The sequence below is a fragment of the Anabrus simplex genome, chromosome 6 (genome assembly GCF_040414725.1).
Source record: "Anabrus simplex isolate iqAnaSimp1 chromosome 6, ASM4041472v1, whole genome shotgun sequence".
Classification (NCBI taxonomy): Eukaryota; Metazoa; Arthropoda; class Insecta; order Orthoptera; family Tettigoniidae; genus Anabrus; species Anabrus simplex.
In genome coordinates, this window is record NC_090270.1 from 286,207,059 (window position 1) to 286,229,355 (window position 22,297).

General features: G+C 38.4%; 1 protein-coding gene across 1 annotated transcript in view; it reads left to right on the forward strand.

Moving 5' to 3' along the window:
• LOC136875752 (neuronal cell adhesion molecule) overlaps nt 1–22,297 on the forward strand; it is a 75,867-nt gene that overhangs the window by 45,613 nt on the left and 7,957 nt on the right. The window contains exon 5 of the mRNA XM_067149326.2: nt 10,762–10,891. Within this exon, the coding sequence (XP_067005427.2) occupies nt 10,762–10,891 (130 nt within the window). The remainder of the gene's footprint in view (nt 1–10,761; nt 10,892–22,297) is intronic.

A 22,297-nucleotide genomic window follows, 5' to 3' on the forward strand; every position in this document is an offset into this window, starting at 1 on the left:
GTCCCGAACATTGCTCATCAATGGTTGACACACGTCTTTGCTGAAACTTTCCTACCCACCGTGCTACTGTACGGTATGGTAGGGCATTATTCCCAAGGGCTTCCACTAATTCACTGTGACATTCCATCGCATTTCTCCCTTGGAGAACGGCTATTTTGATGTAAGCCCGCTGCTCAACACGGGTTACTTCCATCTCACACGACACTCGCCAACTGTCTGATTTCACACCCCTCCCTGCACTGCTACAGAGCCATCTGTTGTTCTGCATACACACTATGCCTGCAGAACTTCCACACAACATATATACGTTTGTGATCCATTCACATATCTACAAAAAGAAAAGTAGTTGCTCTGACTTTTGCCCCAATCCTCGTATTATGAGTAATCTTCCAACAACAGGTTCCACCTTTTCAATGAATGTTTACATTGCAGGTTCCACCACAGTCTGTAAATTGTTTTCCATGGTTTGCCATTTTCACACCAGGTAAAAACCTTAGTATAAAGCCATTTATTTATTTATTTATTTTAATGGCATAACATTACAATAAGATCCTACAAATGTAACTGAAAGTCAAATATAAAGAGAGCAATTGATTAAAGTCATGCTGCCTCCAGAGAGGCCTGGTGCAGGTTTTTCCCCCATCAGTGACCTGTGCGTGTGCATGTGGGGGGATGGGGATGATGATGATGATGATGATGATGACGACGACGACGATGAGGTAGAGAGAGGGTGAAACCTGGAGTCTGCATGTAGCCTACTTTGGTCTAATAACACTGAAGGGTCTGCTCAAATCTTTATGTCCCCATCTGCTGGACAAATCACCCTCGATGGCATCGTATGCTCTTACTCCAAATGAACACTTGTGAAGAGGTTTGGAAGTTAATCCAGACTTCTGGCTTGCAATCTAGTGATTATAAATTGGAAAGCTGATCCTAGATTCCACCATGTCCAACTAGAAGACCTCAGTCGTTCTCTTCCAGGAAACGATTGCCAAGAGTCAGATGGTGCCTGACTGAACTATGCATGAACAGGCCATGAAAGAGGTAATGCATTGCTCCATAACTGGGGCAGACTCGATTTTTGGAAACCAAGAACAAACAATTATTCCTATCATCCAAAAAGGACCAAATTAATGGTTCGAGGGCGATTGGAATAATCTACAGTAGTTAGGGCTTCTTCACTAGTCTTGTCCTGGCTGAATGCCCTAGATGTTCAACTGGCAAATTTTGTATATATGTATTTGTATACATGTATTTATGTACCATAATTGTAGATTATAAACCAAAACCAAACCCCATGGCACTTAACACCCTTGAAAGGGCTTTGGCCTACCACTTGGCCGTTATTCTGGGCTTTTGAGACCGGGGCCACCATCTCACTGTCAAATGGCTCCTCAATTCTGATCACTTAGGCTGAGTGGACCTTGAACCAGCCCTCAGGTTGAGAGAAAAATCCCTGACCTGGCCAGGAATCGAACCCGGGACCTCCAGGCAAGAGGCAGGCAAACTACCCCTACACCATGGGGCCGGCGTAGATTATTAACACCATATGTTAAATGTTGTAATAATTTAAAAATTGTATACCATCATCTTTCCTACCCTGCTGGCCAACATTCTGGTAGTGAATTTTTTTTTTTTTTCACCAGCAAGACTTGAACCGGTTAACCATGGTGTCAGATCGTAGACTTGACTTCTTAATTATCATAGCCACTAGGCGGCATGAGAGCAATGGAAATACATTAAATGCACAATGACTATATTACAGGGAAAAGTCCAAGTTTAAGATGTAATTGATGGACGATTCATTTGCCATCAAAAATTCTGCAAAATACGCTCTTAAGGGGCACTCTTGGGTGATGTGTTGTCTTGCCACACTGCAGTTACACTCTGGGATGGTAATTTCTGCCATTTGTACATCAGCTTAACATCCATGACCAGTTCTTGTCCTGTTCAGAAATACTAATGTTCTTTGTGGCAGATTGAAATATGGGGATGGTCTGTGCTTACAGTGAAGAGAAGAGTGTAGAATCCACTATTGCTTCCGATCATTTATGATACTAAAATTCTCAGTCATTAGATGTTCACCCTCTCACAAACACATTTTTCCATCATAACTCTGGTGAAGAAATATGACTAAGAACAGGGAGAAGGTGGATAGGAGTTGATTTTATGGTGCCTGTAAAATGAACATTGACTCATTTAACTGCCTGTCCATCAGTATTGCATGAGTACTGTTAAGCCAAACAAGGCATTACTCAGCAGTGGAATACACAAAGCCTAATCCTGAGGACTGCAGTGTGCTTGCAGAGGAGCCACACAAAGTATGACAGAGCTTGTGCATGAAATTGTTCTCAGTGTGAAGTTTGACAGCTAGTTTAGACAGGTGCTCCTTAAAACACAAAGTCCTGCGTAAGATTACATAGAGATATTTTGGGTATCTGTTGTGATTTAGATGTCTTATTTAAAAGTAAACACTGAGTTCACTGTTTGCAAGTCTGTTTTTTGATGGAACACTGACACTTTTGATTTGTATGTTTTGGGCCAGAGTATCCACTTGCAAAAATATTCTCCCATGATAGCTAAATCATTTTTCAGGTTTGCTTCTGCAATTTTCAGGGGGTGCATGACAAAATACTAAAGCTCACGTCATCTGCATAGCCAAATTTTCTTGACTGAAAATTTAATAACTGAAAGTAATGGACCTAGGATTGAACCTTGAGGGAGGCCATTATTCAGTTGTTTTGATCAACTAATTTCATTTCATATGATGATAGAGAAGGTTATGTTGTTGAGCATATTGTTGACGATGTTGAGAATAATCTTGCTGGGCAATGTGTGAGTTAGTTTATAAAGAAGGCCCTCTCTCCATATCATGCCATATGCAGCATAACTCAATATAACTGGTTCATTACTGAAAATTATACATTTTCCAGCTTACTCATTTTTGGTTGATAGTGTTTTGCCACAGTGTGTCAATTTTAGCTCATCAGTTGGCAACTAGCACACCTATTGAAATGCATGGCTAATGAATGTAATGGAGGCCACTGCACAGGCTATTTGGAACCTCAGGCAATGCCAATACAATATGAGGGACTTGGTCTATCTTACAAAAATTGAAACCTGCTAGGCCAGCAGATGATATATATATATATAAGCAGAGAGAGAAATATATATATATTCTACTAGAACACTTCATTAAGATAAGTTCTAACTTTAAAGTATTAAAGGGTATAAGGAGAATTTAAACATAAATATTCCTACATTTCTAAACAATTTATGAAAAGAAAGTGTGTTGTGATAGAATCAGATGATGTTCTTTCAAGAATGAAACATGGCATTCTTGGTTTAATATATATACATATTTTTTAACAGGTATGTTCTAGGTATTATATTTAGTATTCGATAGGCTGAAAAACTTTAAAGTTTCATCAAGCACTTTCATCATGCCTATAGTGTGAACACAGCCATCTGTTACCTCGTTGCCATAATTGTGCACTTGTTGAGCAATGTTTGAAGGTTGAAAAAGAAGTTATCATACCAAAATCCTGAAAAATCCTGTCTGCGTGCCAGAAGGATTTAAACTACTGTTTTGAAATGAAAATAGCCTTTTCATTGTATCTTTCTCTCTTCTTAGAATTCCAAATGATGTTATAAACCTGTTATGTTATACTGTGGAAACTGTTTGCAGTGTGACTGTTAGGTAGTTAGGGGTTATCAGATGTTATTAATTCATAAAATTTTGTCGGCTTGGGCTCTGTTTTTTGCAAGCAAATTAGTATGCAGCAGAAATTAGCCTTAATTAAGGAAATAGATGTGCCATTGAAACAAACTGAGGTAGCAAACTGGTATGGACTATCACAATGAACAGTGGCAAGCAACTTTTCTTAATGAAAAAGGAGAGTGAGAAAACTGTGATTTCAAATATCGTGAATCCCCCTAGAAAATGAATGAAAACTGCAACATACGGTGTAGTGATGTTGATGCTGTTAGACTTTAAGACATTTAAGTGGTTTCAGAAAAAGAGGGCTCTGAACTTCCCAAGCTGAAGAGTTTGCTGACATGCTAGGTGTTGATGACTTGCAAGGCTAGCAATCATTGGCCAATTCTTTTCAGTTATCACCATGGTATAACTTTCAAATGAGTTCAGAGGCAAGAGAAATCCACAGCAACAGATGACATGAACCTCTGGCATAACAAAATAATGCTAGAAATTGCACAGAAATACACCCAAGATGAAATTTATAATGCTGATGAAAATGGCATATTATATCGGTTTCTTCATGAGAAAACCTTATCCTTGAAAGGAGAGGAATATAGCAATGTCAAAAGAAAAAACAGCATTTAATTTTCATCTGTGTTAACCATACAGGAAATTACGAATTTCAACCCTTCATTATCTGAAGAAATCTAAAACCTTGAGGCTTTAAAAGTCATAATTTTTTCATATAAGACATATTTAAAACACAGCTGGGATGGAAAGCTCAAGACTATGATCGACTTCATCATCACTGATAGAAAAGCGGGTCAGTATGTTCCAGATGTTAAAGCCATACCCAGCGAGTGCCTAGATAGCAACCATCGGCTATTAATCGTTGACCTAAAAGATGTTCATGTGCCCAAAATTAAATAAAAGAAAATGCCAAAAATTAAGACATGGCTGTTGAAGGACATGGAGAAGAAAGGAAACTATGAAGCAAGGATAACAATTAAATTACCCAAAACTGAGAAAGGGGGAGTAGAAGAAGAATGGTCCTTATTCAAAGAAACCCTTGTAAAAGAAGCCACGGAAATTTGTGGAAAAACAAGCGCCACACCAAAAGAGAAGGAAACACCTTGGTGGAATGACCAAGTGTAGACAGCAGTAAAAGATAGAAATATACTGAAAAGAAAATTAGACCTCGAAAAACAGAAAACTCATGATAGACAAAATGAATCAGAAATTGAACATCTAGCACAGGAATACCGGAAAAAGAAAGTAGCTGTAAAAAGACTAATCCAGGAAGAAAAGGAAAAGTGCTGGGATGACTTTACTACAAGGATAGAGGAAGACTGTCAAGGAAGTGGGAAACTACTATACAAAATAGTAAACAGTAAAAGAAATAAAAAATACATACATCCTTGCACTGGAAACAGATGATGGTAGCTTAATACAAACAGAGGAAGGGATCAGGGATGAAATGAAGAAGTACTTCAACATGCTGTTAAATGGAGATGGGGGCAACACCACCACCAATGATTGTAGTGTAGATGAAGCCAAAAACAACAAATACCAATTAAAATGGCTTGAGGTAGAAACAGTACTAAGGAGCATGCAAAATGGGAAGTCCCCAGGCTTTGATGATCTCAGCTCAGACATGATAAAGGCAGCTGGAATACCAGGCTTGAATTGGCTATATAGAGTGTTATCGGTGATTTGGGAAAGTAACAAAATTCCAGAAGATTGGAGTAAAGGAGTCATCATCCCACTGTTCAAAAAGGGCAACCGACGGAAATGAGGAAATTACAGAGGCATCACGCTGTTGTCACACTCACTGAAGCTGCTGGAAAAGATCATAGAAACAAGACTTAGGAAGATAGTGGAACCTTTGCTTGAGGAAGAACAACACGGGTTCAGGAAAGGTCGAAGTACTGTGGATCTTATCTTCGCAGTAAAGATGCTGACAGAAAAGTACTGGGAATACGAAAGAAATCTTGTGATTGCATTTGTGGACATTGAGAAAGCATATGATAGTGTTCCTCGAAACAAGATATAGTAATATCTGGAACACCTAAAGGTGCCAAAGTACTTAATTGACAAAGTCAAGATGCTATACCAGAAGTGCTACAGCTGTGTCCAGATAGGCAACAGACAATCAAAATGGTTTGAAGCAAAGAGAGGTGTCCAACAAGGAAGTGCTCTGTCACCACTCCTGTTCGTAATAGTAATGGACACGGTCATCAAATCTATCAAGAAAATGGACAGTGAACCAAATGCCCTGGTATTTGCTGATGATGTGCTTTTATGGGGAGAGACAGAAGCTGTAGTTCAGAAGAAACTTAATGAATGGAACAACACATTCAAAAATGTTGGTCTGAAGATGAGCAAAACAAAGACAGTGGAAATGACCATCAACAGGGAAGGAACAAGCTCAAATATATTTCTGGAAGGAGCAAAAATCGAATCAGCTTCCCACATCAAGTACCTCGGAAGCACAATATCGAAAGACAACACTGTTAGGCAGGAAATACTCAGCAGGATACAGAAAGCATTGAACTTCTACAGTCAAGTCAGAAATCTCCTCTGGGACTGCAAAATACCACAGAAAGCGAAAACAATCATGTACCACACTTTCTTCATACCAATCCTCACGTACAGTTTAGAGACATGTAGGATGCTAAAAGGTTTGTTTTGTCACCTATTCAGTACATATAAATTTTACAATTTAGGAATTTATTATTGATTCCACTTGAGACATGTTTCGCCCTTCATTGAGGGCATCATCAGTCAAATTATCTCCTCAAGGCAAAAATCAGGTACCTGGTTAGTAGTTGACATGCACAAATTAATACATATTATTAATACACATTACAAAAATTAAGTATGAGAAACAGTTGTACAATAGTGATGGTTGAAACTTATAGGTTTATAGAATAAGAAGTCAGCAACAATGCGTAAAATTAAAATAGAGTTCGGCAGTGGTGCTCTGGAGAACAGTTGACGCAATCATAGGAAAATATAAAGTTTTAAAAATATTTACATGATAACAATCAAGGGAGAAAGGGTGTAGTGCTCGGCGTCAATGTTTGTAACCAAAAATTAATGTCAGTGGTTCCTAACTATACAGTATTTACATTGTCCAATTGAACAGTTGAAAATAAGGTTTTTTAAAATATTTACATTATAACAATCAGGGGAGAAAGGGTGTAGTGCTCGGCGTCAATGTTTGTAACCAAAAATTAATGTCAATGGTTGGTAACTATACAGTATTTACATTTCCAATTGAACAGTTGAGAATTTTACAATTTATATACATATTTACACAAAAGCAGCTTGGTGAGCAAGGATATAAAAAATTCTAGTACCAAGTGCGTCCTGTTGTTTTAAAGGTTGGAAGAAGAATGTAGCATTGACATTTCAGAATATGCAGAGTGGTTTATCTTAGTTAAAATCACCGGGGGTAGGGAAATATTCCATAGCCAAATGAGGTTTTATAGGACTCAAGCTGAAAGTTGTCTGGTTGCAGCACCGAGATCGGTACGGAGACTGGTCTGTGTGGATGGAGACTCATGGGTATTCAGTGCATTTGAATGGCAACAATGATGACAGTTATTTGTAGGTAATTGCTTATTAGGAATATGTTGCGGGTTGAAACTTTCGCTTATTCTTTTAGTTGACTTCTGTAGCTTCGAATGTTATGTGAAGACATCGGTGTGAGAAGCTACAGAAGTCAACTAAAAGAATAAGCGAAAGTTTCAACCCGCAACATATTCCTAATAAGCAATTACCTACAAATAACTGTCATCATTGTTGCCATTCAAATGCACTGAATACCCATGAGTCTCCATCCACACTGACCAGTCTCCGTACCGATCTCGGTGCTGCAACCAGACAACTTTCAGCTTGAGTCCTATAAAACCTCATTTGGCTATGGAATATTTCCCTACCCCCGGTGATTTTAACTAAGATAAACCACTCTGCATATTCTGAAATGTCAATGCTACATTCTTCTTCCAACCTTTAAAACAACAGGACGCACTTGGTACTAGAATTTTTTATATCCTTGCTCACCAAGCTGCTTTTGTGTAAATATGTATATAAATTGTAAAATTCTCAACTGTTCAATTGGAAATGTAAATACTGTATAGTTACCAACCATTGACATTAATTTTTGGTTACAAACATTGACGTCGAGCACTACACCCTTTCTCCCTTGATTGTTATCATGTAAATATTTTTAAAACTTTATATTTTCCTATGATTGCGTCAACTGTTCTCCAGAGCACCACTGCCGAACTCTATTTTAATTTTACGCATTGGTGCTGACTTCTTATTCTATAAACCTATAAGTTTCAACCATCACTATTGTACAACTGTTTCTCATACTTCATTTTTGTAATGTGTATTAATAATATGTATTAATTTGTGCATGTCAACTACTAACCAGGTACCTGATTTTTGCCTTGAGGAGATAATTTGACTGATGATGCCCTCAATGAAGGGTGAAACATGTCTCATGTGGAATCAATAATAAATTCCTAAATTGTAAAATTTATATGTATTGAATAGGTGACAAAACAAACCTTTTAGCATCCTACATTCAGTATCTTCAATACGGATAACAATGATTTTTATCACTTAGAGACATGTACCGTACTAAACAAAGACTTCAGTAGAATCCAAGCAACTGAAATGAAATTCATTAAACCATGAACCAAACAACCAGAAAGGACAAGGTCAGAAATGAAGTGAATAGGAAAGTAGCTGGTATTGAGGTTCCTATTATCAGTGTCATAAAGAAATGCAGACTTCAGTGGTATGGGCACATAATGAGAATGAACAGGGAAAGACCTGCCAGAAAATATTTCGACCTTAATCTCGTAGGAAGAAGACCACAGGGAAGACCAAGAAAATGTTGGATAGAGACTGTAAGATCAGATGTGGAGGAGAGAGGATACAAATGGGAGGTTGTACTGGATCAGAAGATGTATGAAGACAGAAGGAGATGGCGAGCGCTTGTACACCATACCTGGGAAACTGGAGTTGGGAAATGATGATGATGATGACGACTTTTAAAAATATTGTTATAGCCATCATTTTCATTTTTCTAAATATGGCTTAATTGTACATTCTGTCCTTTAAATTTTAGTCAACTACAATGCAAATATGAAGGCATGAATGACCAGTCCCATATTCTCGCAGTTGCGTCTGGAACTGGATTCAGTAATGAAGGAGAAGGAAAGGAAACATAGCACTTACTGCAGATAATTGCACAGCTAACAAACAGCTGCCAGTTCTGCAAAATGTAGAGGTTCTACTACCAAGCAGACTGCACCCCTGTTCTACATGGCAGTAACAAAGTGCCTGAAAGGCAATTTAATGGTGAGGATCATCAGTTAAGACAGGAATTTCGTAAACCCTCACTGTATTGACGTAAAGAACGTGCATGAGATGATAGCTGTAAGCTGGCAATAAGTGAAATCAGAGGCCATACAGTACTGTTGGAGGAGAGCGGGTTTCTCTTGCGAGAAACATGCCTTTGTTGGCAATTTTGAAGAGTAGGAGGAGGGTGTGGGAATGTTATGTAGTGCTCTTTCAAACCATGGTGAATGATTTTGTGAGGCTGCTCTAATAGCAGAGGAATACCTGACCAGAAAATGTTGTTTTCCCAGAATTAACGGAAGAAACCCTTCTGAATAAATTTCAGAGTAATGAGACAGAAGTTGAAGACCAGTATGATAAAATCTGGGTGAAACGTTATTAACTCCAACAGAAGATATAGCATCTTATAAAGCACTCCAGAATTTTCTTTCAAGTTTTGCATGTGTTCTGGAAAATCATTTATTGGCTCTTGGTTCAATAAGATCTTTGTGTATTTCCTTGTCTATAAGGAATGTGAAACAGACTGTCATTTCTGACATTCTCAAGTAATGTTGAGCAGTGCTACCAAAAGTACAATATTGTGAATGTTTTACTTGTTTGCCTAATGTGAAAAACAAGTTTGGTCAAGCAGGACAAAAATGACTACACAGTAGATAAGTGTACAGTACACTGTTGCCAATGGAACATGCTAGATTTTAATGCAATAAAAACTTTCCAGTCTGTCAAACACACAGCAATTACAATATAAATTATAACACTATAAACATACCTGTAAAATATGCACTAATATACAAGAATGACATGTTTCGTTCTACAAGAACATCCTCAGTTTCTATCAAATCACTTACAACATGCTTATATATGTACAGTATTGTTTACATTGTGTAAAATTCTCAATGATAGAGAGTTTAGTGATAACATGAACCAGTAATGATAAAAATAAAATAAATATACAAGTATTAATATAATAGCAAACTTACGTACTTATCTACACTGCCGATGCTAAGTCTGTTGTCACCAAACACTATTCCAGGACTGTGGTCATGGAAAGTTTTGGGCAAAGTACACTGCTCGCAGAGAGGGGAGGGGTAGCATGGGAGGGGCCTTGTGGAGCATTGTGGATCTCTCCTATTGAATGATAGAGGCGAGTACAGTGTACCGTGGAGAGGGGATTTCTGTAGTCTTTGTGCTCTGTGCTCTCAAATCTCATCTCTGTCAGAATTAAATATTATGTATGAATCATGAGGTAATTAATGTAGTTCAATTGTGGGATGTTTATATATTCACTTGTTGAAATGAAAATGATCACAGCTAAATCCTTGATATAACTTAACGATAATTTCCTCTACAGTATTATTTTCTCTTGACTGCCTGGTATCATTGCATCAAGATTTCACTGTACAGAAAGATAGAAACATGAATAGAAACAAATAATAGGATAAGCAATGATAGGACAGTGTGTATATCATATTGTTTGTTCCTATGTTTCTCTGTGTGAGATAACCTGTATGTGTTAGGGCATCATTAAACCACTAGCAAAATATACTACTGTAATGGAAGTAAAACTGTAATAACAATAATTAGATTGATATAATCTCTTTGTTTGCTGTATTCCTGGGGTACGTGCATTTGGTAACATATTCCTTGTTGTTTCTATTAACATGAAATATATTTTCTTCTAGCACGTATTTGCTCCTGGTTCTAACTCCTGATGATAATGATCAAAAAGCAGAATTCTGGGATTGGGAACTTCAGGCTCAAATAGAGCAACTTGTAAATGCAAATTTCTATGCCGTGGCTGAATTTCCTTCAGTAAGTATAGTTGTCTTCCTATTTCTAACTATATGATCCATTTAATACTGAAAGAATTACATGTATGTAAAAAGTTCAACAAAGAACACTAGGCATGATTAAGCAGCTTTTTAGAAAGTATGGAGAAGTCAAATATTACATCAATATTCAGAAGATGACTACAGTTGATTATTCAAACTAAAAACAATTATAAATTCCTATGTTTCTCTCTCTCTTTTTTTTTTTTTTACCAGGCAAGTTGGCCATGCACTTAGGGGTGTGCAGCTGCGAGCTTGCATCTGGTAGATAGTGGGTTCAAATTCCACTGTTGGCAGCCCTGGAGACAGTTTTCCATGGTTTCCCATTTTTACACTAGGCTGTACCTCAGTTATGGCCACGGCCACTTCCTTTCCATTCCTAGCCCTTTCCTAGCCCATTGTCGCCATTATTTATTATTTATTTATTGTATGGCATACAATTATATTATTACAAGTGAACAACAATAATCAGTGAACTAAACTACAAACAAACATCTAGGCCTTGTATGTACTCAATACATTTTGGGGTTGCTAAAAGAAGTCTTCATATAGCCCTCCATATGCTCTGATGCTGCAGTCCTCCCTGATGTGTTCAACAGTTTGTCGCGATGCACCACAGTCGCATACTGGTGAGGACAGCATTCGCCATTTAAAAAGTGAATCCCCACATCTTCCGTGTCCCGTCCTGAGACGGTTGAGCATTGACCATATGTTGCGAGGTTGATCAAACCCTGGAACTGTCTTACTGATGCATGGCATTGCCTGGCATGTAGCTGGAGCATTTTGCACCCATTCTCCCCTCCAGGAATCTGTGATGTTGAACCCGATGTGATTGATGTCAGTTGCAAGAGGTGGATGTCTCAAACGGAGTCGGTTAATTCTGAGGTTCGAGATGTCAGAGTGTCCCATTAGTCCAGGGTTCGCTAGGATCTTGTTGTATTTTCTGATAAAAGCTACTTTCCTTTGCAGGTTAGGGGGTGGTAGTTACTTAGGACAGGCAGCCAGATTTTGGGAGTAGTCCTGATGGTTCCTGTAATAATGCGCATAGTACTAATAAGTTGGACATCAACTTTGTTAGTATAGGTGCTGTTCAACCATACTGGTGCACAGTACTCCACTGCAGAATATACCAAGCTCAATGCAGAGGTCTGCAGAGTTGTGGCGGATGATCCGCATGTAGTTCCACAAAGTTTTTGTGTGATGTTTCTTGTTCTCAGGTTTGCAGCAGTTTTTGTGAGATGTGATTTAAACGACAGGGTCCTGTCTAATGTGACTCCCAGATATGTTGGTTCCTTATTGTGGGTAAGTTGTGTACCATCAAAGTAGACTTCCAGAGTCCTATTGGATTGTCTGTTGTTGAGATGGAAACAAGTCACCTCTGTTTTTGATGCATTTGGTCGAAGTCTCCATTTTCGAAAATATTCTGCAAGCACATTCAAATCAGATGTTAGAGTTTCTTCCATGGGTTCAGAGTGAGTGTGCCTAGTTGCAATGACCCAATCATCAGCATATCCAAATATTTTGCTGAAAGTTTCTGGCATATCAGCAATATAAAGGCTAAAGAGCAGTGGGGCTAGAACAGAACCTTGAGGGAGGCCATTTTGGAGGAATTTTTGGCTACTGGTTTTGTTTTCCCATAATGACCTGAAATCCTCTGTTTCCAATCATGTTATCAATAAGCTTTGTAACTTGTTGGCATGGAATGATCTTCATCAGCTTGTAGAGTAGGCCTTGCCGCCAGACAGTGTCATAGGCTGCTGACAAATCAATGAAAGCCACAGATGTTTACATCTTCTTCTGAAAATCTGCTTCAGTATGTGACGTGAGTGCGCAACTTGTTCTACAGGGATCGCCAAAAGTATTGTTTGGCCAATCCTATTAAACAATACTCGTTCCAAGAGTTTATATATCACACTAAGCAATGCAATGGGACAGTAGCTCTGCACAGGATCTGCAAGTTTTCCTGGTTTCATCATCATCATCATCAGTTTTCCACTCCAGTTGCCCGGGTGTGGTTAACGAGCACTCTCCACTTCTGTCTGTCCATGTACTACTCTTCTCTCAAGATGACATCCCAGCTGACTCCTCTTGTTCCTATGTCCTCTTTCACTTGGTCCAGCCATCTCTTCCTAGGTCTTTCTACCAGTCGTTTTCCGGCTACGACTGTGTGTAGCCATTGTTTTGCTGTCCTTCCATCGTCCAATCGTTTGACATGGCCAAACCATTTCAAACGGGCCCTTGTCACTTTTTCATTCAGGGATGGGTACACACCAGCTTCCTCCCTTATTCTTTCATTCCTTACCCTGTCCCTTTTTCTCTTCTGTACCATAGTATGTAGGAACTTCATTTCTGCGGCTTGTAGTTTGCTATCCACTTGTTGGGTTGTTGTGCAGGTTTCTAGGTCATATGTTAGTATGGGGTGAAGTATGATTGGAATAGAATCTGCTTTGATCTTAAGGGAACTTGTTCATTCCAGTGGAGGTTCCGAACTTGATGGTAAAACTGGTTTAAGGAGAGCAATTATCTTGTTGCGTTTAAGCTCTTGCGGTATATTTCCTGTTTTTAGAATTGAGGTAGAGAATTTTGCTAGCCATGTCCTCATATATTTTCCAGATTTGATGAGAAACTCGGGAAGTATGCCATCAAAGCCAGGAGCTTTACCGAGTTTTATATCCTTTATTGCTGCTGCAACCTCTTTGGGGGTGATGTCGTTTGAATGTTCTGTTGTAGATCCAGCTGTTGCTTTTAGTTTTTTGAGTTCCTGTTTAATAATGGTTGTAGTCGCATGATCATTTATTCCTTTAGAAGTTTTAACAATGTGTGAAGCAATATTGTTGGGTGTTATGAGATTATCTTCTTGTATGATACGACTAGCTCCTCCTAATTTTCGTAGCAGAGACCATGCTTTTCAGCTGGATACTTTGAAATAGATTTTGTGAGTAGTTTCTATCCACTTCTGTTGGCATGCAGCATCAAGGTTATGTATCAGTTCACCTGCTGTTTCTTTGTCACCACTATTTTGAAAATCGTTATGGAGTAATGTTCTTTGCATTTCTCGTCCCAGCCTAGAATATATTCTTTATGTTAATCTTTGGGTATATGCCTTTTTGCTGTACTGATAACGGCTCCAACAAATCCGTTATAATTATCAACAGATGGTGGGATCCAGCCTAGATATTAATCAAGGTTTTCAGAGAAGGCATTCCAATCAGCTTTTTGTAAATTCCATCTGGGTCATGGGATTGAGGTTATAAATGGGATATTTGTACCAATTTCTACTATAGCTGGGTGGTGGTGGCTATGAGGAAAATCTGGTAGAATGTTGTGGGTAGTGCTGACTAGGTGATGTTTTATCATCAGCTGTGACAAAGCATAAGTCTGGGTTGTATTCCTGTTTCCAACATCCTGACCGGAAGGAACTATGGTCTTTAGCATAAAAAATAAGATGAATATTATTTTCATCTGCCCAGTTTACTAAGGCCTCGCCGCTGATTTCAGATACTCTGTATCGCCATTGTGTGTGATGACTGTTCAAGTCCCCTACAAAGACTGGAGGATATTGGTACGTCTGAATAACGTGGATTGGCCAAGAGAAGCTTGGTGGTTTGTAGATATTACAGATGATTAGTTCCCCAATTTTGATTGTCACTGAGTGAATATTGTCATTCGTTGAAGGTGATAGCAGATGGGCATTTCCTATATCATTCCGGACGTATGTGGCTACTCCATAGGCATGATGGTATATTGTGCCAATGACGTCATATCCTGGTATTTTCCCCCTAGAACAAAGTTGATCTTTACTATAAGCATGAGTTTCGTGTAAGGCAACTACATCGATATTATGTTTTACATTTGGTATGTAATATGGTGTGGAAAACTGGTGAATGGCCCAAGGACTGGACAACATCAATACTAATCCCTCTTCACAAAAAGGGGTCTATAAGGGATTGTTCCAATTATCGTACTATTGCATTAATATCCCATGCAAGCAAAGTTCTGCTCTACATAATAAATTAATGCCTAAAACCATTCCTGGAACCTCAGATATCCGCAGAACAAGCAGGCTTTGTTGCAGGTAAAGGAACACAAGAGTCTATCCTGAACATGAGACAGATAATCGAGAAATGTCGCGAGTTTTGTGTTCCTGCCTTTATTTGCTTCCTGGACTACTAAAAGGCCTTTGATTGTGTTATGTGGGACAAGTTGTTGCAGGTGCTAAAGGAATTTGGAGTTCCACTGCACTTAATATCGTTACGGAAAAGCCTGTATAAAAACCACGCAGCAATCATAAAGGTGGATGGTGATCTCTCAGGCATTTTCAATGTGACAAATGGAGTAAGGCAAGGTTGTATATTATCACCTCAACTCTACAACATCTATGCAGAGTGTGTCATCAAAAGAGCTCTCAATGGCTGGAATGGTGGAATTTCGATTGGTGGCAGAAAAATTAATAACCTGCGCTTTGCAGATGACACTTCCCTCATCGCTGGTAGTGAAGAGGAACTTCATGACTTGCTTACAAGGGTGAAGAACACTAGTCTTTAGTATGGTCTAGAAATAAACATCAAAAAGACCAAACTAATGGTAGTTGATCGGCAAGGTGAAATCCAACTTACGGGATACCTAAAGGACCTGGATATAGTTAAGGAATTTGTATACTTGAGGTCTGTCATTAATGACACGGGAAGCTGTGATAAAGAGGTAAAAAGACGTATTGTCTTAGGTCGTGCTGCAATGGTTAAACTTACTAAGATCTGGCAGAACAGGGCAATATCAAAAGCCACGAAGATGCGCTTGGTAGAATCACTAGTGTTCTCCGTCTTTTTGTACAGCTGTGAGACCTGGACCGTAAATGCTAAAGACAAAAAGCGCATTGATGCCTTTGAGACGTGGTGTTGGCGGAGAATGCTACATGTAACCTGGACAGAAAAAAGAACTAATGTTTCCATTCTGGACGAACTCTGCATCAAGAAATGCCTATCTTCCCGTGTGAGTGAACGTTACCTCCAGTTCCTTGGCCACATTTTAAGACGAGATGGAGAGAACTTGGAAAAGGTAATTTTACAAGGCAAAATTGAAGGCAGTAGACCACGAGGAAGAACAGCAAGCAGATGGATAGATCAGGCGAAGAAGATCACTGGGCTACCACTTCAGGTCATATTAACGAAATGTGAAAACCGCTCGGGATGGAGACATCTTGTCAAGGTTGCAACAAGGAAATGATGGAGTTATGAGGTCACGACGCTCAGTAATGAGCACGACGACTAATGATGATGATCCATTAATGCCCTCAATATTTAGTTGACATCTTTTAATATTTGGTTCAAGTTTTCTAGATGTTTGGCCCTGCAAAGGGCTTCTGATATAGTGTTGGGTCATCTTCTTATTCAGTTTGGTATGTATTTGCCATGTAGCCAGGAGATCTGGAAAGATTGTCTGGCAACCAGTTATGTTGCTTTTGTAACACCACCCGGGGACATGTGTAGAGCACTTTAAGGTTAAAACCTACGGATGTGAAGCAACATCGACCCTGCCCTAACAACGGCTGACTAAGTACGAGTGGTTTACTTAGATAGGGCATAGATGTAATTAAACAATACATATTCTGTGGTCTAGGCAACACCAGATATGTAGCGTAGTGCTCCTGTATGAATCGTGGTTTCCATGCCAATTATGTTAAATTGGACTAGAAGCCTGATACTTAGAGTAAGAATTTATAGACAGATATAATAAATTGCCTTTCTATCTAGTGTTATCTCTGGAACCATTGTAGCAAATCCAAAATGGCTGCCACTTAGGGCGTAAAACTTTCACAAATATAACACCAATAACAGCAAATAAAGGTCGTAAAACTACTAGACAACACCAACACTAGGTCAGCACATCTAAATAAGCCACAAAGATCCTCCAGAAACCACAACAGAGACACAATTCTTGCATATACATTGATATATTATGCCTTAATTAAGGCTACAGCAGATTCCTTCCCTCTCCTAGCCCTTTCCTATCCCATCGTCGCCGTAAGACCTATCTGTGTCGGTGCCATGTAAAACAAATTCTAAGACCCATCTGTGTTGATAAAGCAAACTGCAAAAAAGTTTCTAACTTATTTCTCATGATATGACATACTGTATGTGGACTATGAAGCCTGTTATACTTCTATGGATCTGAGATGTAAGGTATGCAAGATATTTGAGCTCACAACCAAACATTCTGTTAGGGCAAATACAGTGAAACCACATTAGTGTGTTGCTCATTAACATGTTTTCCTGCTTAGCACATCATCAATTTCAAGTCCTGATTCTCACTCTATTAATAATAGCCCGCCTGGTGGCCATGATCGTTAAGGCGCTGAAGTCTAAAACGGTCTAATACCGAGGTTAGCCGGTTCGAGTCCCGTTGGTCGAAAAAATTTTCACCATCAGAATGTTGGCCGGCAGGGTAGGGGAGGTGGTGGTATACAATTTCTAATCACTAGATTGCGTGCCAAAAGCCTGGATTAAATTCCAAACCTCTCCACAGTGCTCATATGGAGTGAGGTCATATGACGCTGTTGATGGTGATTCGTCCGTCGGATGGGGACGTTAAGCCTTGAGCAGACCCCTTGGTGCTATTCGACAGGAGTAGGCTATGTGCCGGCACCGGGTTTCACCCTCTCCCTACTATCATATATCACGTCATTCATTTCATCTCTCATTAACTCCTCTGATGAGGTTGACGTCAGGAAGGGCATCCGGTCATAAAAAACCGCCACGACAAATTCATCTCACCTCATACCCGACCCCGTAGGGAAACGGGACAAGGGTTGGACAAACAACATTCTCACTCTATTAAATCTATTTAAAAATACCTTACTTATTGAGGCATGAATTTTCGTTATTACTGCTTATTACGATCACATTTTTCTTAGCCCTGAAAATGTTATTTGTCATTCCTTGAGACCTTGAGAAAGAAACGTAATTTCTAAAGTAAGAGTTGTCATCACAGTTGCATGATTACAGAAAAAGGCGTTAAAATTCCTGAACTTGACAGGATAGGTTGCAACTTCGAGGAACAAGTCGTTAGCGTCGGGAATGTTCAGTTTTGCTTGCCAGGTAGCAGGTAGATTGCTGAATAACATAGTGAGCCTATAGCTTGTATTTCACATTCCATTCAGAAGTTAGAAATTTATTTTGTGTTGAGTGGTACAATGAAGTGTATTGAATATTTGTTGCATGATACGGTTACCTATATATGGATTAGGAACAAAATCATGTGAAATTGACTAGCATGGTGCATATTTGTCTTATTATAGCTTAGTTATGGATGTGGAAAAAGTCATGAAATTCCTTACAAATGAAGACAAAATTAAAATGTGTCAGTAAGTAGACTGGCATCTGCATCTTGAAGTGTGTAGAGGTCGGTAATGTTGAATTTGCACTTTCGAGTTTTGACTTTGTCATTCGAGTTGGTCAAAGTTTATTAAAGATGGCAGCCAAAGTCATTCCTGCCAGTTGCACATGGTCGAGTGTAACCTCCAATTCATTGTCAAAGATTGTGACCAGAAAATAATGCTTAGTAACCCACTGCTCTGAAATAAAATGCTCTTGACATTTGTGTTGAAAGAGTGTGATCTGCAATAATACTTCGATATTTTTATTGGCCCCCGCGTTCATGTTTTCATAGTTTTTGTTTGGTGTTCTTCACAATTTTTAGTGCACTTTATTTTGTAAGCCTGAACAGAAAAGGTTTTCTTATTTGTTCTCTCTTGTTTTTCACCCCTTTTAATATTTTCCTCTCATCTTTAGAAATGGTAGATGTAGTTTACACTACACCCGCGGATACACAAGGTAAAATGCCCTCATGTCAGAAAAAATCTTATTTAGTGTTTCCATATTCCTGTTGGATAGATTTTATTCATATATTCAGTAGTACGTTTTCCCACTTAACATGTTTCTTTGTTGTTGTTGTTGTTGCCCCTGCAGAAGTTCTCGAGATTTTACTGTATATAATTTTCTCACATTGTTTGATTTTCCTTTACTTAATATAACTATATAGACAGTTTTGAAACATGGGGCTGACTATTTTACAAGACAACTGACTGAAAATATTACAAGATGCAATTCTTACTTCACGAACACATAATGCGATGCATGGAGTGCCAGTTGCCAGTATCTTATAAGAAGTGAGTCAATGCGTAGTGGCATAGATGGTAAAGCCAAAGTGAATTTATTAAAAATTGCTAGAATATTTGTAGAAAAATTTGAAAATGAGAGTATAAAAATTCAAACACTACAAAGGCAAAAGTTGGAGTAGCGAATGAAATGTGCGAAGTGTTGAAAAGCTACGTTCCTGAAACAGTAGAAAGTGGAACTACATTAGACAAGTCCAAGCCAGATGAAGATTTATGTCATTATTCAGAAAACAATGTTTCACAAACAAAGTCGTCTTCAAAAGGGCAGTCCAGTAGTTTGCAACAGTCAAGATCAGTGTATGTTCCTTCTCCAAAGAAAAAAACCTAGAGAAATATATTTTGAAGGAAAAAGAGAAAAAATAAATAAATTGTGAATTATTGAGTACTTCCAGGAACACCTAAACATCACAAGAAGAAATTGAATCATAGATTGCCACGCTGAGTGGCTGAGACGGTTGAGGCACTGGCCTTATGACTCCAACTTAGCAGGTTCGATTCTGGCTCAGTCTGGTGGTATTTGAAGGTGCTCAAATATGTCAGCCTCATGTCAGTAGATTTACTGGCAATAAAAGAACTCCTGCAGGATAAAAATTCTAACACCTCGATGTCTCCAAAACCTGTCAGAAGTAGTTAGTCCTGGTCATCAATGAAACATGCATATGCATGGCTCACCAGTGAACAATAAGTCAACAAAATGAAAGACTGTAGTATGTGAAAGGACAATCAAGGATAAAATTAAGAAAATAAATAAATTAACCTTCCACGAATTCATGTGGTGATGGTCAGAAAATCAAATGGTGAAAAAAAAAGTGTCCTCAAAAAGACAGCATTTTTAAAGGTGCACGAGTTACAAGTGGATGAGAATTCTTTGAAAGTAAGTGCAGCTTAAGACCACCATTTAAAAAAAAAAAAAAATATGCATTAGTTAGTCGTAAAATCACAACCTACATAACTGAAAGACAAGTTGAAGAATATATTGAACATGATCAAGTGATTCAGGCATTTTAAAATGACTGCAATTTATTCATGAAGAAATGTAACGAGGATCAGATATACAACATGGATGAATGCAGCTTTAACAAAGAAGCAGCAATGGGAAGAACTCTGGAGGTTGAAGGCACATCTGAAGTAAGAGGTGTTGTACAATCAAAGGGAGCAAACACACACTCATACACTATCATGCCTATAGTGTCAAAATTGGGAAAACTAAACGTGAATTATGTCATTTTATATGAGCCCTCTGGTATACGAGTTGAAGGAAATATGTTCAAGAATGAAAATTTAATTTTAAAGTGGATTTCATCAGGGAAGATGTCAAAACCACTGTTCACTTCAATTTTTGAGAGAAGAATTCTTTTCTTATTCAAGTGCATGAAATTTACTTCTTCTGGACTCTTATGGTGTCCATAAAGACACAGAAAATATTAAAAAATTCTGGAGGAAGAACATCATAACCCCAGCAAGCTAACAGTTAAGGTAATACCTGCTAAAACTATGTATGAACTTCAACCTCTTGAGAGATACTTTTCTTGTATGTACAAGTGCATGATTTGTGAACTATCACATAATGTTGATATTTATCAGGCAGCAGCTGCCTCACAACAGCATGACGACATCCTGGAGTTACAATCCGTGGCATTCCAACAGTTCCTCTCTCCAATTTCAACACACACACACCAGTACGGTTGTGTTCTAGCTGGACTATTAGAAAAGCACAAAAACAATTTCTGAAACACAACAGATTATTTTTGAAAAATTTGAAAGAACTATGTGATAAATGTGATAAAGTGACAGTTATTAGGTGTTGTTGGTGTACAGTGAAATTATGTTTTACACACTGTTTCATGGGATAGCATTATTGCAGGTTGCAAGTTCAGTACGTACTAGATGCATTTGGAGATGTGTAGTTTTCCCAAAAAGCTTCAGTTCATGTAAGAAATTTGATTTCTTCACACTTAAAATCAAACATCACCCTCTATTATTATTATTATTATGCAATTAACTTACTAAGTAATCACACTCGCATTGCAAAACCACTTACTTTGATATTGCAAATATGTTGAAGGAAAAATTTCACATTTTTTTATCTGCCTCCATCAGAAAATTTGCTGATCTGTGAGTGATTCAACATGGATTCAAGCCTGATGTTTCTGCTGCATTTTGAAATATGGCGTTGTGAATTAGAATAACAAAGGAGAGATCTGAACAATTAATTGTTAGTACATCAAGAATAAATTGAAATTGTAAGTAAATTTGAACTAAAATATGATACAAACGCAGTAAATGACCATCATCGAAACAACACCAAGATGGATGAACGTAGAGGTGGAAAGGATCCAGAAAGTGTAGAAACTTAAATACCACGGAGAATGGATAGAAAACAACTTGTGAGAAAAAGTGTCACTAATTCAAGGATCAACAAGATGAGGTTTATATACAAACTAATCATGAACACTTACAACAGGAAGATCTTGATCAATGCAAAACTGTGACACTACCAGATAGTGATACATCTGGAAGCCGTAAATGCAATTGAATGCCTAAACCTCACAAAGCAGGATTGAACTGTTAGTTAGAACTCATGGAGAGAATGATTCTGTGGACCTAAAATAACAGAAGGTGGATCATACAGGAAAAAAAAGTAACGAAGAATTGTACCTCAAGATGCAAAAGAACTTGGACACCATTTGGAAGAGAAGAGCCATACTGTACAGACATATCAACAGAATGAACCTGGGAAGATTAACCAAGCAGAGAGAGAGAGAGAGAGGAAAAGAGAGTGAAAGAGAAAAAGAGATTGAGAGAGAGAGGGAGGGGGATGAGAAAAGAACACACACAAGGACATTTGATTGATACTTTCCTGTACTTATACAACCAGATATGAGGTTCTTTGTAACCAGGAAAGGTATGGTGCATTGACAATAGCAGGTGAAAAATAATCTATAAGAAATGGAATTATAAGGATTGGAAGTCAGCAGTAAGTAAGCCTACAAGTCTACAATAAAGAACATAGAGTCTCCAAGAAAACATTAGATCCCAGACTCAAACACCATGGACAGAAGAGACAAGGGGAATGCAGAGTGAAAGAATGAGAGAATACAGGCCAAAGGATCAAAGTGTGGAAGTAACTGAAATCAAATTTCAAACCACCTTCATGAAGTAACATATCATTATGGGAGGTCGATATCACTATGAGAGTGCATTGGCACTGCCGGT